The sequence below is a fragment of the Astatotilapia calliptera genome, chromosome 15 (assembly GCF_900246225.1).
Source record: "Astatotilapia calliptera chromosome 15, fAstCal1.2, whole genome shotgun sequence".
NCBI lineage: Eukaryota > Metazoa > Chordata > Actinopteri > Cichliformes > Cichlidae > Astatotilapia > Astatotilapia calliptera.
Window position 1 is genome coordinate 4,760,796 of NC_039316.1, and position 16,377 is coordinate 4,777,172.

At 38.9% G+C, this 16,377-nt stretch overlaps 2 protein-coding genes across 6 annotated transcripts; both read right to left on the reverse strand.

Moving 5' to 3' along the window:
- Positions 1-1,214: 1,214 nt before the first annotated feature.
- On the reverse strand, positions 1,215-6,503 carry fkbp6 (FKBP prolyl isomerase 6). 4 transcript variants are annotated; one of them, XM_026143614.1, is made up of 9 exons: positions 6,240-6,503; positions 4,278-4,395; positions 3,929-4,018; positions 3,624-3,841; positions 3,365-3,496; positions 3,056-3,253; positions 2,732-2,841; positions 1,874-1,974; positions 1,215-1,481 (listed from the first exon to the last, which is right to left on the reverse strand). In XM_026143614.1, the coding sequence occupies exons 1-8, from the start codon at positions 6,312-6,314 to the stop codon at positions 1,893-1,895; spliced, it is 1,023 nt and encodes a 340-aa protein (XP_025999399.1). In that variant the 5' UTR covers positions 6,315-6,503; the 3' UTR covers positions 1,215-1,481; positions 1,874-1,892. The 4 variants fall into 4 exon arrangements, with proteins under 4 accessions (XP_025999399.1, XP_025999401.1, XP_025999400.1 ...); XM_026143616.1 differs by having other exon boundaries at positions 3,639-3,841; positions 6,240-6,501; XM_026143615.1 differs by having other exon boundaries at positions 3,377-3,496; positions 6,240-6,500.
- A 292-nt stretch (positions 6,504-6,795) lies between these two features.
- tmem244 (transmembrane protein 244) lies at positions 6,796-14,993 on the reverse strand. Of its 2 annotated transcripts, XM_026142632.1 has the most exons (6): positions 14,476-14,749; positions 11,414-11,499; positions 11,216-11,292; positions 8,018-8,143; positions 7,687-7,731; positions 6,796-7,477 (listed from the first exon to the last, which is right to left on the reverse strand). In XM_026142632.1, exons 1-6 carry the CDS (start codon positions 14,566-14,568, stop codon positions 7,380-7,382), a joined length of 525 nt encoding a protein of 174 aa, XP_025998417.1. In that variant the 5' UTR covers positions 14,569-14,749; the 3' UTR covers positions 6,796-7,379. The 2 variants fall into 2 exon arrangements, with proteins under 2 accessions (XP_025998417.1, XP_025998416.1); XM_026142631.1 differs by having other exon boundaries at positions 7,410-7,731; positions 14,476-14,993.
- Between the last annotated feature and the right edge of the window lie 1,384 nt (positions 14,994-16,377).

Consider the following 16,377-nt stretch of genomic DNA (forward strand, 5'->3'; position numbering starts at 1 on the left):
TGTGAATAACTAAAAAAGCTACTTGTCACATTACTGTTCAATATGCACAACTACAATATAAAAGGTAAACTGACTACTTTTTTTCTGTGTATGCTGTTATATATGCAGTGTATACTACATGCTTATAACTGTATCATATTTCAAAGGCCCAGAGTCAGTCAGAGCTGATCACAGCACATGCACAGCAGGTAAACTACACATTTGATCCTAAATTTTGAGCACTTACAGGTAACACACATCACATAGCATGTGACCTATGTTTAAAAATAAAAAGGGTTACATACCCATATGCACACACCGGTGTACAAACACAAAAACCTTACTAATTCCTTACCTGAGCTGGAGGTAGTATGTGAATCTGGAGGCCATTGTTTTGTTGCCTGATTGAATTCAGTAAAGCTTTGTTTCACAAAGCACAACCTACTGTACTCACCATGTGGTGGGAGTTGATAGTAAAACTGACCCACCCACACAGTGAAAATTGGATTAGCCAGAGAAGTAAATTAGATTTTTGTGCACCTCCCCACCTCTGAGGTCATGCCACCACTCAACTCAGTCTCTCCATGACTTCAGTTTTATTCATCATTCACTTACTTCCTGCTTTGTTTCTTCCCAGTATCCCTCACGCTACCTCCACTTTGAGATCACTTTCATTTGGGCATAGAGTACTGGCGGCCAAAGGGCATCTATAACAGTAAATCTTTCAAATAAGTTTTGAAAAATGAGCTAAAATTGGTAATTTTGTAATTTTTTTACACTCCTAATAGCTCAAATAGTCCAATATCATCACATCTTAAGTTTGCACAAGTTTGGCTGCTTGTGGCAGTTTGGTTTGTTACAAACATTGCTCAGTTATGACCCTGGTACCTGCTACACTCCAGCAGTAGTATCAGAAAGGGCACCCCCTGCTGTCAATGGAGATCCTTTCTCAGGTAATTAGGTCAAGTGAAGCTCACAATTAAGCGCAAACTCTTAATGTAGCTCATCTCCCCACTCCTGTAAGCCCCCTACCCCATCTGCTTCAGTAAGAGGAAATGAATCCTGTCTGGACTGCCAGGATGGAAAAAAAAACAAACAAGCCAAACAGCCGTTTTAATATTAGAATTACATCCATAATATCTGCCTACAACAGATTAGGTTGTGAGCTAATAAACTGAAGATGAAATTCAAGATGAGAAAACCTTAGTTTCCAGTTAGTCAACAAAGACAAACTCTTCTAGAAGTGAACATTGTATTTTTTATTATCATCATCATCTCAAGATCCCAAGCAAATGCTTAATACTCCAGCAAACATGCAAGGAATATGTACAGCAGGAGTCCAAAGGAGAGAAAGGGTACTAATGAGAAACATTATTTAACAAAATATCAAAACAACACTTAATTTGAGATAATTTTGAAAGAATTGAAACAATGATTACAACCCAACTCCCTTCATAAGTAGAAAACAAATTATAAAAGGAAAACATGGTGAATCTTGAAACCTGCAACAACAAACCAATACCTGAGTCAAAGACGAAGTCAAAGACGATTTGTCCGTGCAAATGGCAAAAACTCATGAGAGCTGTAGTTTGTATCAGATCATACAGTTAATGTTTGGTTAAATGATGAGATCCAGATCAGTAGAAGGAAACTAACCAACAAGATTTTACTTTGAAACACAGTCTAGTATTTTTTTTTTTCATGGCTTCATTAAAAGTTATTATACAGAGTGTATTTATTATAATTTATTTGTGACGACGGGTGTAGCAGGTTTAAGGGAAAAGGACAGTTACTGGCACATCACACGGAAGTCATTTTAAAATGTTAACCCTCCCATGGAGATGAGATTAAAATATATGAAAACCAGACAGAATGAATGAACAGGATTTCTCACCTCCTCCTCCTGCTGGTCCTCACATTTTCACTGAGCCCTTCAGCTCTCTAAACATCTTTGAGTACAAGTCTTTCTCTTTGTCCAGGCTGTCTTTATAGCACCTGGGACAAGAAAATGACACGTGAATATCTTCCGAGTGGTTTCACAAATGTTACAAAAGACAGTTATGATCCACTATGAGGAACACCTTGCTTGTACTGGGCTGTACCTCTTTTTGCCTTGTGTGTGCTTTGTGACATGGTATGATATCCTGCGGGAAGTTGTGGATTCAGATATGCTCTTCTGCACACATTGGCTGAGTAACAACTGGTTATTCGAGTTACTGTCGTCTTTTTAGCAGCTTGTAGCAGTCTGGCCAATGAGGCAGAAAACCACTGCTTACTGTTCATTTTCCCTTTTTTGGATCATTTCCTTTTAAACCCCAGAGATGGCCGTGTGGGAAAATTCCAGTAACTCAGCAGTTCCCAAAATACTCAGATCAGCCTGTCTGGCACCAACAATCATGGCACGTTCACAGTCACCTAAATCACCTTTCTTCCCCATTCTGATGCACAGTTTAAAGTTTAGCAGGTAGTCTTGACTATGTATAATCCAGTTTCTGCCATGTGATTGACTGATTAGACGTTTGATAGACCTTAACGAGCTGTTGAAGCAGTTACACAGTGCACCTAAAAAGTGGTGGGTGAGTGGAGGCATTAATATAAAATTAATGTAATAGTCACGGTTGTGTGGACAGACAGAGGGCTCTAGGTCAGGTAGCTGTTACAGTTTCAGCGAACTGCTGTGCATACTGCTGCACACAGGCCAGGAGAAACAGCTGAAGCAGCATTTATTCTAAAGTCATTAAAATCATCTTACATTGTCACTTTCCTCAGAAGGTTGTTGATGTCACTGTCAAAGGGCTTCTGTGCTTGAGCAGATGTGAGGCAACAATGAGCACTCGCATACTCATGCAGCTCCAGGTAAGCCTAAAAGAAATGCGATTAGTGTATCAAACTGCATCTTTAACTAAGTTAATATGTTTTGGGAGACTTGAAACACGAAAGCGTGAATAAAAATGATTTTGTTTCCTGTTTTTCCTGTGTCATCAACCCCCTTTTTTGTTTGTTTTTTTAAACCCCCCAGAGATAGTGAGGATTATTTATCTGACAGTCTGGAAGACAAACAAAAGCCCCGTCCTACCTGTCCGCAGCGGAAGAGAGCCTTTGTGTTGGCAGAGTCTATCTCCAAGGCTTTGTTTCCATATTTCAGGGCTTTGTGCGGTCTTTCCAGGCGGAGCTCAGCGAGAGAAATATTCAGGTAGAGAGGAAGCAGAGCCGTCTTGATCCTCTCCTTCTCTAAATCACTCTGTGTTCCCCTGTTTCCCAGCAGCGTCATAGCCTGCAGGCAAAGCAGAGAAATATAATCAAAAAACACTTTCACCAAGAACAACTTGGCATGATATTAGCCATCGCAGTAAAACGTAATTAAAAATAAAAACAATTAACATACTTCAAAATGTACCTGTTTATAGCGATCTTTGGCATTGTAATATCGGTTCTGGTTGAAGAAACGGTTGCCAAAGCTCCGCAGTGTGTTGACAACTTCAAGAAGTGTGGACATAGGAACGGTGTTCTGCTGCTCCTGAGGAGGAGAACAGAAATCAAAGACCGTTTCTGATCTGTGCTATAAAAGCAAAAAAGTAGAGGCTTTTAAGTATGTGTAGTAAAGATGCAGATCTGTCTGAGGTTGGTAGTACTAAACAGAGCACCTGCAGCCTCCCTACCAGACTCATTGTAATAAAGTCATCCACTTGTCCTGAGTCAAGGTAGTCGAGGATCTGAACCTCATACAGAACCACAGCTGCTGTGGGGATAAATGGAGGGCATCCCATTTCCCCGTAAGCATACTGAGGCTGGAGGAGGAACCGAGAGAACTCTCCTTTCTTCATGGTCAACAGACCCAGCTCCAGCCCGGCCAGTGTCACATCTGTTTGAAGAATGACTTTTAAAACTGGTATATTTCAGGCAGGAAAACAAAAAACTCACGGTTCAGCCATTGTAGAGCATTTCTCACCTCTCCCCAACTTCATCATCTGAGGGTATTTGAGGTGAGTGGTGGTTTCAAAAGGCTGATCAGAATATTCCAGGAATCCTGAGTAATGGACTGTGTGGAAGTAAAACCAGACCATCAGTGATGTAGCAGCTCAACCAGCTCACACAATTCACAGGTTATTGCCCATAAAATGGCAAACGTGACCTTCAGGAGACAACTGGGTGCAGGGTTCATAACAATCTGAACAACACTCTACAAGAAGTAGAGATTTTTGTGAATTGTGGCTAGACAAACTAAAAATCCTGACCTCACGTATATGATAACTTACAACTGTAAGAGGCTTTAACAAGAAATGTGTACTCATACATACTGAGTACTGAAGCGTTTTCGGGGACAGGCGGGCCCTCTCCTGGCTGGACCACCTCCTTCAGGATTCCTCCATCTCCTATGATATCGTTCATCCGCGGACGTAGCCGCTCAAAAGGACTCTACGATGGAAAGAAGATTAAATGACACTTGGCAAACACACATTTTATACTCAAACACCAACCGCTGCATTCTTATGTGTGACACAAAGTTGGTATAGTTTGCTACTGAAATTTATGTGTACTTCAAGGACCAAAAATGTTCATACTGTGAGTGTACCCTTCATTTCGTTATATTTTGTTTACAAGGAGCAAGAATTTCTCATCATTTTTTAAGTGGTTCCCCAGACTTTATGGAGGTCTTCAAAGGTTTTCTTTGCTGCTCTGCTATTTTACACATTTTAGTCCAGTCCTTGTACCTAACTATTTTCAAAGTTATTATTTGTTTGTTTGTTTAGCCACTTAAAACTGACCAATTAATCATTCAAGCATAAAAAAAGCCCCTAACTCAAGGCATGAAAGTGTTGGGTATACACATAACAAACAACTTAACAAAGAACTGATTTTAAAATTGTATCTTTATCTTTGTTACGAGCAGCTAATCACAAGAACACGGCACGGCATAGTTGTTTTCTTTAGTTGAAAAAAATAAAATAAAAAAATAATACAACAAAAATATCCCTGTGTCCTCAAAAAAAGAAAAGTGAACAAATAGAGGAAAATAGTGGTAGACCAGGTAAGGGTCACAAAGGGCTGTGTACACACACACACACACACACACACACACACACACACACACACACACACACACACACACAGTAAAATAAATACCAATATTAAATGGCATAATAGGCAGCAAATAATGACACAATAAAATAGGCTGGTAGTTAAAAAATAATAATAAATAAAATTCTTACAAAAAAAATAAATCTTACTGCTTTTTAGCACACAGCGACAGCGAAAAAACAAAGCGTAGCTGTAGTAGGAGACAAGGCTCCGTCCCATCTAGCTTTTTCTAGCACAATATTGTGCCTGTAAACGAAGACAGTGAGGAGCAGTGTATTTTAAGCCGTTACACACCTGAAATGAAAATCAGTGACATGGTCTTATGGTCTTAGAGATTAATCCCAGTCTGACATTGTCGGTTCAAATTGGTAGGTATGTACAAAGAAATGTCAGGAAGGAAGGAGGTAGAACAGTGAGGCTCTGGGATGTTTTATAGATGACGATCTGATTGTGATACCTCATACAATAGTAGTTAGAAAAACCTTCATTTTTCAGCATGGCAATAATCCCAAACACCCCAAAACACCCACAGCCATGGACTGGCCTCCCCAGAGCTCACAGCTCAACTTTACTGAAACAGTGTGGGCGTATCTTGATAGAGAATAGAACAAACAGCAGCCAACATCCAAAGAAGAGCTTTGACCATCCTCCAAGAAGCCTGGAGAACAATTTCTGAAGACTACTTAAAGAAATGAATAGAAAGCTTGGTTGTGTTGTTGAAAAAACGTGGTCTTACCAAATACTCACTCGTTACAATCGTGCAAACTGTTTTTGCACGTTTCAATAAATTGCTGAAACTTTTACTAGCAAAATATGAAGAAAATTTAATAAAAACCTTTGCACAGCTATGTATGTGAGGTATTTAGAGTAAATACTGTTGACACTAATCAGAATTCTCTTGCATGTAAAATCATTGTGTTGAACTGGCAGTGAAGTACATAACCAGCTGACACTTGAGGCTAACGGTGAACTGTACCTAATTTTACCAAGCTAGTTGTGTCATTTCAAACCTGGGCACTATTTAAAAATAATAGCCTACATAAAGAATATATGTTTTTTCTAGACTAGCTGTAATATTACATTATAGTGGTTATATTTTTTTAGCAAAAATTCAAACTTTGCTAGCATTTGGTCAGTTAGCTGAGCTAGCAACTTTCAGGCTTGCTGACACGTTTACTTACCGGAGACCTCGTTTCGAGCGGCTCCTCGCCGTTTATTAGCCTCCGCAAACTCGATATTAACCCGTTCCTTGACATTTACTCGGTAGTATGAGTTAAAACTGTTGTAAACAGCGCTGTTACACAGATAACTCTGTAAAGCCAGTTCCCTAGTTTGTTCTGGCGCTCAGGCTTGGGTTAATTACACCACGTGACCTTGACGAGCGTCCCAAACTGTGCGCAGAAGATGGGTCCAGGAAACGCGTCTGTGCAATTTGTCTGCACATTTAGGTGAGCCAATGCCAACTATACACGGGGCTGGTATTACCAATCCCAATACTGAAACTTTTAGCCTATAAATTCAGTTTATTTGGGAAGAGCACTGTATCATCATCAGTCTGCAAATTCCGCCCTTAACGAGCCTTTTGAACTATTGACTATTTTGAAACTGGGGTCTGTGTTGTTTTAACAGACAGAAATCGTCATCCTACTTTAACTGCCCGTTGATATAAAAAAAAAAAAGACAGACTGGAAAATAGAGACACACAGATAAAAAAAAAAAAAAGAAACAATAAAAATGTCCTTGTTCATAAAACTTTTAATTCAAATTCCAAACAGATTTTAAATATTGTAAATATAACAAACATTAAAGTTATTTTTGTGTAGATGTGCACTGAGTTTATTTAGACAAAACTGTGTGGCCACCGTTGAGCAACAAATTATATGTGAATATATGTAACAAATTCTGAAGCTTACACTAACATAAGAAATAATGATAATTTTAAAAAAAAGACAAAAACTATCTATGCACACATATCAGTCAATAGATTACAGGTAGTATATAATTCACAGTTTTTCCAACTTTAACATCTGTTGCTTTAAGCTTATGTTTAAAGTTTTAAGTGTGTAAACAAATAATACAAAACTGAAATATAATAAACTGTACAGAAAAGGTAAAAAAAAAAAAAGATGTTAAATTGACAAAAGTAGGCCATTTGTACAAAGTGGGATCAGACTATTACTTGAACTGAACTAAGCTGGTAAGGAAACAAAGTCAGTCTTGTGGTTCTCTTTAGAATATGTACAGTATAAATAACTTTATTGACATACTTTAGTTGCTAATACCAGTAATAACACTGTCTGCAGTGAAATGCTTCATTTTCATCAAAAATTCTGCAGTTCAGCCGGATAGACAAAGTTGCTTCTGAAAAATTTGTAGGCCATTAGCTGTCCTCCAAATATCATCATCACCAGGCCTGTACCTGTGGAGAGAAGAGTTAAAGGACTGCAAGAGCAGCTGAATCTGCAGGCATGATGTAAGTGAGCTATAGTATGTCTAGATAGAAGAAATGTAATATCTTGAAATAGATTGGAAGCTTGAAAAACAAAGTGGATATTTTTTTGTCTTCTGCAAATGAGATTGGAGTCAGACAGAGGCACGGACAGAACAATGAAGGAGTACAAATCTTACCCAGAGCCATCCACCAGTGCTCAGCTGAAGGGAAGTCTGACATGACTGCAAAACACACCAGAATACAATTTAAATTTTGTGACAACAATTACTATCAAACTAATGAATACTGACTGTGACCTCGGGGAAAAAGATAAATATGCAAGCTTTATGCTTGGATAAACTGATTCCAGTTTAGCGGTGAACATTCAAATGAAATAGTGTCCGTGGGTTTATACACTGAGCTGCAGCCTCTATATCCAGTTACATAACCAGGCCTCCAATCCTATCAGCTGTTCCGCTCAATTGATCCACTTTGTGTTTCTGCGTGCGTGTGTGTGTGTGTATATACCTGCTACAGTCATTGCAATGTGGAGAAGTGTGACAGTTATGGCATAGTCCCAAACCCACTCCTCCACAATCCAGGCAAACACCAGTCCTCCCAAAATATAGGTCACTTCTGTGGAAATTACTCCGACTGCAGGAAGAAAGCAAAAAAGTGGCACATCACCTTACAGAGCTGCTTTTGCTTTAACAATAAACTGCTATGTCCAGTCACATGCGACTGTGATAATGCTGAGCCACTATAAAATGACATTTTCAGACAGCACTCCTGATACTGAGTAGGAGCCCTTCAATCTTTTGTTCAGGTCAGGAGATTCCAGAAACAACAACCAATGAAAATCAGAGGCCTGACAGGATGAAGCTGGAGCCAGGGCTGCAGCGCAGTGACACCAGGGATGTCCGGAGAGGCATGAGGATGATCGCTGGCTGCAGGCCCAGCAGTCAAATGCTAGATGGGGACATCAAGAGGGCCAACAGGCTTAAATGTTTATTTGGAAGATTTGGCACATCGCCTTGCATTAACTAGCAATGCTGCCACCACCTCCGGAGACATGTCTGGAGAAGGTCCCTGTTCCGATACCACGAGGGCCCATCCCAATGCCAGCAACTCAGCGATTGCAGTCTGGTAGCCTCTTAGTTCACACATCATGAAGGCTAACTGCTTGCAAAACACACACACACATACATACCAGGGTACACTATCAGATTCATATTCTCTGATTTCTCCAACACCTTTAAAAAAGATGACTCCTATGTAGGTTACTGCAGTGGTGTCCTGGATCATAGATTACTTTACCAGATTTTATGAGTAATTCCCATTTTTGAGCAGGACTGGAACAACACAGTACACCGCGACCTGTTTACTTTCCTCTTTGAGCTGCAAGCTTGAGACTTAAAGTTCACAGCAGTCTTTTCTTGGATTAATGAGAAATAAATCATCTTATTTGAAGCTGACCTTTCTCTCCTAAGTAAGCCCATTTAGGAAAAATAACCTTGATTATTTGGAGAATAATAAGAGAAACACGAGGAGTTCTTTCACTGTGTTCATGGGTCAAGTTTCATCCTTAACAACCTAAATATGCAAAAAGGACATGAGAGAAAAAAGGGTTGCATTATTCTGATTTCAGAATTTTCCTGCTTTACTATCTTGAGCTTCAATCCACCATCTGCCCGGAGTCTTTCTGTGTGGAGTTTGCATGTTCACCCAGTGTCTGCGTGGGTTCTCTCTGGGTACTCTCACTTTGTCCAACAGTCCAAAGTTTGTTGACAACATGACAGAGTCTATAGAACAATGTAGGTGAGAACTGTGGACTAGAAAGTCCAAATTCAATACTTCTGAAAGTTGCAGAGATTATACAAGAAAGAGAGATTATAGAAATGTAAAAAAATAATTTTCAACAGATAGTGATGACATTGATATGACTATACTGAAGAAAGTAATTCATGAAATTATGTGTCCAATTACATATATATGTGATTTATCACTCAGAACAACTAGATCAACATCTATGGTAATGATGGAGTTAGTGTAAAATATTACCGAACATATACATAATAAAAAAATATGCAGTGGGGATATTTATTGACCTGTAAGAGGCTTTTGATACAATTGACAATAAAATATTGTTACAAAAAATGGAAAGATATGATGTGAGAGGGGCCAAAAACAGCTGGTTAAAAAGTTATCTTGATGACAGACAGCAATTTGTACAAATTGGTCAGTCAAGTCTGTGTGCTTGAATATTTTACCTGTGGTGTCCCACAAGGTTCAGTATTGGGTCCCAAACTATTTAATATGGCATCTGTAGAGTGACAGACTTGTGTGCATCTATGCATGTGCATATGGATATGTATAGGTGTGTAAGTATGTATTTATGTATGTGTTTATGTATGTATGCATTTGTATGTAGATATGTATATTGTTACCATTTTGATTAAGAGATTATATGCAAACTTAGGGGCAGGACTGGATGATCCACTGCTTCTTTCTGCTCACCTTTTTGTTCGGGTTTATAGATCATTATGTTGGGAATTTTTTATTTCAGTTTCCTGTGTTTGTTTGTTTTTGTTTGTTTTTTTTAAATTTTAATAATTCTAAAAGAAAGAAAGAACGAAAGAAAGAAAGAGCCCGTAGGCCTGAATGTGAGTGAGAATAGTTATCTGTCTCTCTGTGTTAGCTGTGTGATAGACTTGCAGTCTATCCAGGGTGCGCTCGCCCTATGACAGCTGTGATAGGCTCAAGCCCTTTATATATATATTTAAACACAAGAATCCACGTGTCCCTCAAATTTAACACTTTCCTTGTCCCAAGTTCTCAGTTATGTGCGCATTATATGCAGTAATTAAATCAGAGGTGCCCGCTTCTTCACAAGCGGTTGCCACAGTGGGTCTTTGAAGTCAGACAATTGTGAGAACAGATGGAACACACAACTTTTTCTTCTAGATCATATAATCAAAATATGGTCAATGTGTTTTATTTTGAATTAAAACATATTTATTTATTTCATTTTTAGCTTCTGAAAAACTGGAAAGGAGCTAAATTATACTGTATACAGCACAAGTCATTTTAAATAGTGTGTAATTCCAAGATAATTCTGTGTAAAAACGAATGACTGTAGCTTCTGTCTTTCGATGAATGCTGCAATGTCTCAGAGGAGAATTATATACTAAACATGACTCACTGCAGCACTGAACGTCACAGGACGTCCTTGCTTCCTTCTTGTGGCTGTCAAGTTACACAGTTCCTCCTCTTTCTGATGAAGTAGTATAATTTTACAATTTCTACAGTCTTGAGCAACTGTTATGAAGCAGTTCCCCCGCAGGGGTTATTAAAGTTTTTCTGATTTCCATTCAGGCTTTAATGCACTAAAAACACTTAAAGGCTACCTATCATAGTCATTTACATCTCTTTCTGTAAAAAAACAAAACAAAGAAAACCCTATATTTTAGCTTTATAGTTAAATGGAAATAGAAGTAATCTATTACCACGAAATGTGTAACTATTGGACTAAAGGTACTCACTGTGGAGGAGGACAGCATATGTCTCATATGTTTTGGATTTAACCTTAAAAGTAACTGATAACCTCAGAGCTGAATAAATTCAGCATTTTGTAAAATACTGGCCTCTGAAATACAGCAGAATGTAAGTAACAGAGGTCATGAAAATGATGTGCTCCTCTAGTTTTACTTCACAACTGTAACTCACCCAGGTATTTGGGGTTCTGCCATGACGGTTGCGCGGTGTAGTCGAATGGAGCCAACAAGCTGTTGATTTCATGAACCCTGAAGACATGAAGCAAGAAAAGATAATGACGTGAGCACGAACAATAACAAGTCTATTGCAACCTGCTTATCTGTCTCTCTTATCCCACTGGGTCTCATTATCGTGTGAGTCTGAGTTTACCTGAATAGTCCAATGCAGAGACTGACCGCGATGTAGTAGAGAGAGTAGAAGCACACCATGCACATCAACAGATTCTGCAGAACAACCTGAAGAGAGGAGAAGGAAGACTAAACCATTAAAGCTAATGAAGAAGCTATAAAACCTGCTGTAGTCCAAGTTTCCTGTCCTGAAAAAAATCTCTTTCTGAAGGAGCATAAAGAACAAACAGTAACTAAGATTCTGTGATGAAATACTACTTATTTATAATGCTGCACCTTACTGGCAGCATTTTTGCCTCATTTCTAACTGTTTATGACAGAGAGGGCAGGACAGAAATATCAAGCGTTATGGCTTTATTTTCACATTTTTCTGAGAAAACTCATCTGGAGATGTTTACCGGAAAAGACACGGGTTATCTGATATATTGCTTGGCTCCTGAAGCTGACAGAAAATCACTGCTCCTCTCCTCCATCTTCTTCTTACGTGACCCAGAAAACTCCTGACAGCAGACAGTCAATGAGTGCTCCCTAAGGCATCCTTTTATAGATGACTGACTGCAACCTTTTCAGAAAATCAGTTATATAACACCCTAGGAGGGCTGATAACACCCCTCAGGGCTGACAGTTTGGCTTGTCAGACACAGGTAAAACTAATTACATTAAAAGCTGGTTCCATTCCAGTCAGGTGTGCAGGTGCCAGCACAACGGCTCACTGGCTTGCTGGCATACTTTAATGGAATGGGGTCATCGTTAATCTTATTAGTTATTGTTGTGACAAGTCAAACGTCTGCAAATAAGATGAATAACAACTTTCACTGCACTTTCGGGTAAAATAAACAGGCACTTCTGGTTTCGAAGGTAACAGGATACATGATGACGAGTCAAGCTGCTCATGTGTTTTTTTTGACTCATTTCTTCATCACCAATGATAAATGTTAGATATCCAGTATTTCCGACAGAGAAAAGTGCAGCTTTTTGCAGTTTATGCCCCCAAACTCTGGAACATCCTACCTAAGAATGTTAGAAACTCAAACTCTAGCGATAATGCCAAGAATCTGGGATTTGAGTAGGGTTTTTCATTCACTAGTAATAAATCAATCAAAATCGAGTGAGCAGTGGTGCATTTCATAATACCAGCATACAGCTGTACCTACTGCTGAGTTCATCCACATTTAGTAATCTGGCAGATACAAAGAAAATTCCTATTTTCTTCATCAATGTCATACTGCTCTTACTTTCAGTTTGATCTTTCTCTATATTTCATTCTGCCCCTGATTGTAAATATGCACTCTCTTTCTATATCCAGAATGAAACTCTTATGTTGTTCATTACCTCAGATCTCTTTTCTCATTTAAATCTAGTAATTACACCACACAGTTTAATAAGCCTCATATATTCTCCATGTGTACACTAATGTTAGAAGAACTGCTTTCAGGTACTGCGCACCGCTCAAATAGAATGAGCTGCAAACAAGCTCCGACAGCTTCAGTATCTGATGATTTTTTATAACTCTTCCAACATTTTCTCAATTCAGTTATTATTTCTTTGTTTATTGTTGTACGACTGTTTCTCTGTTCTGATCGTGTTCTTGTGTGATGTGTTTTCATTTTCTCAGGTCTCCCTTGGACAAGACATTGGAAACATTTTGTTTCTGTGACTGGCAGACTGATGTTTTAATATATAAAATGTAAGACATTTGCTGTAATTTCTCTTACGATTACTAAACTAACTCTCTAAAAAACATGTAAATAGGCACCTCAGGCATATACTGTTCTGTACAAAAGTCTCGTGCCACCCCTCATTTACTTATATTTTGCCAAGAAATTGGGATATTGGTTCAGCAATTTATTGAAAAGTGCAAAAAGAAATTGAAATATAGTATATAAGGCAAAAATAGCAATTGTACAATTCTAATGAACCTGTAAGTCAATATGACTGTTACAGTGATGCCACAATGCTTCAATAAAGTTGAGGTCTGGGCTCTAGGGAGGGCAATCCATGACTGATAGTGTGTGTTTTTCCATTCATATGCTTTAACAGCACTGGCAGTGTGTGAGAGATTATTATGCCCCCACTTCCACTGAGATCATCTCTGATGAGGCTTTAGTAAACAGATGGATCAACTGAAGGGCCAGATGCATCTCTCAAGTCCTGTTTTTTTTTTTTTTGCTTGAATGATTCATAGCTCATAAGGTCTTAACTGGCTCAACAAAAACAAACAAACAAAAAGAAAAATATCCAGCTGACAGGTGCAAGGACTTGACTGAAAATGAAAGGCAGCCAATGTCCAAAGACAGACTTTGAAAGACCTGGAGAACTATTGCTCAACAACACTTTAAAAACAAAAATTAAAAGTAACTAACTTCTTGGAAGCAGACTATAAAGAAAAGAGGTGTGGCTCAAGACTTTTGCACAGGACTGTAAGATAGTGTTAGCAGTTTTTACATCAGCACAAAAATGGAAAAATGCTTAACAGTTTAATATATGAATACTTTACAGACTCTGCACCTGATATGTGGCGTTAAGGTACATTAATGTACAATGTTTTCTCATCTTCCAGTATTTCTCGATTGCATTTCACAATATATTCTGAGCTCACTGGGATGTTTAGACCTTAGATACCGTCTATGATTACTTCTCACTGTATATTTCAACAGTTTGGATCACAGTGTGAGTCTGTCCAAAACCATTAAAGTAGCTGAGCTCATGCTAATACCATCAGACACAACTAAACACTTTGGCTAGCTGTCTGTTTGCCATCTTATTGCCATCTCCTGATTACAGATTATGTTTTAAAAGCATGACCTGGAAATTAGCTTTGATTTCTAGGAATGCAAGCCTACAACCAGATGTGCAGTGCCACATACACTTATGGATTAGAAAATATGACATTATACAAAACCACTGCTAGCTAAATGTTAATTATGTGTGTAATGAGGTGCTATAATTCAAATGATTGTCAGTAATTGTAATTTTCAGTAAGAAAATTATTACCAAGTTGGCTAAACATTTTGACCCTCCACATACAGTAGTCTAACTGTATTCTAACCATTTTCTACATACAGTACCAGAGTGTGTCCTTACCCAGGTATCACTGGGTGTAGTTTTGAGGGAGATGGGTCCATGGCGTTTTATGAGCGTGACTCCACAGCAGCGACAGCAGTAGTCCAACAACATGAATGGTTGCTGGTCTACATGAGAGAGGCAGCATGTGTATATCCGAGTGTGTGTGAGAGCATGTTGAGGGAAGAAAGGAAGGAGGGCTGGATTAGAAGAAATGAGATTACTACTAAGAAGACTGAATCAATCCCAAAGCGGATGAAGACAAACATATACATGTAGTCAGTATAGCTTTGAACACTTACACGTAAGTTAGATGAAGGATGTTGATTTTCAGACTTCAGGAAGTGCTACGGACAAAAATTTATGTGACAGTGTAGTAAACTTAATTTAGTTTATCACTCACAGGCTTTCGTTATTTTTTTATGTCTGTTAAAATTATAATGCCCTTACATTATAAAGGCAAAACGGTTCACTGAATAATAAAATCACTGATGAAAATGACTGGTTGCCTCTCCCTGAGACTGGTCTGGTCAGAGGTTTCTTCCTGTTAAAAGGGAGTTTTTCTTTCCCACGGTCGCCGAGTGCTTGCTCATAGAGGGTCGTGTGATTTTTTTCTTTCTAATATTGTTGGGTCTTTATAATATAATATAAATATAACCGTTAAACAACACCTGTTTTGAATGAGTTACTCTTGCTCAGTCTAAATGTGTAAATCATCCTTGAATTCATTTTTCGGGGGTGGAGGTTGGGGAGAATATTAAAACTTTTATTCTGCAGTTTGTAATGTGAACACTGGGTGGCAGCATAGCCTCAAATGAACTTAACCAACACACACGCACACACACGCACACACTGGAAGAGATGATAAGAGGCGCATGCAAGGGTCTGGCAGCAACAGATAAGATGCTGACCATTCATATGTATATATTTGTGCTGTGTGTGTCACAAATTGTTTTTCTACGTGTCTATTTTTGGCGTAGAGAAGAAAAAGAAAAAAAAGAACAGATTGGGAAAATCTGGAGGGGGGACTGGGGGCTGCCAGCTGCTGACCATCCATCATCTGTCATGAACAGAAGCGAGAGTGTCAGACAGGAGACAGAGAAATGACAGCAGCTCCATGTCCTCGTATCCTCCAGAAATTACGCAGGAAACTATATTCAACTCCTCATCGTCACAACATGCGTATCCCCCTTTGAGTGAGCGGTAAAGCACATGCACGTGCGCCTTTGTGTGGAGTGTGGAGTTGACTTGGCTGCCACGGTAACCTGCATCATTGTAACCATGGTGATGGTGAGCAGGGGAGTAGGAGGGGGGGTTGCATGAAGAGTAAGGTGGGCGTCATAACTAGCTGTCCCTCTGCAAGCGGTTTGTGTGCTGGTACATTTTATTACTCTGAAGCTCTCAGGAAACTTCTCACACTCGTCTGTGCTTCTCTGCTAAACATTCAGAAATCAGCAGGATGGGAACTGAATGTGTGACTGTATTTTACCTTGAAGTTAAGGTGTTTGGATGATTGTATGTTTGTAACTGCTGTAATGAGGGCTAAAAGTAAAAGCAGCTGGGATTAAAAGAACAATCTGTCATTTTGCAAAAACACACCATTTTGCTTCCTGGCAGAACATTTCAGTGAATGACAAATGGCACGCATGCTAAATATGAAGCCAGCTTTGTTTAGAATGTTTAGAATGAGGAGGGAGATAACAATCTACCTGCCAACAAAGCTAAAGCTTACCAGTTAACACATTATTTACATATTGCTTTCACCAGTTAGCAACAGCATTAAAACCACTGACGCAGTGATTAAATGACATTGATTATCTTGCATCAGTGGCACCTGTCAAGTGGTGGGGATATATAACACAGCAAGAGAACAGTCAGTTCTCGAAACTGATGTGTTGAAAGCAGGAAAAAATGCTCAAGCAT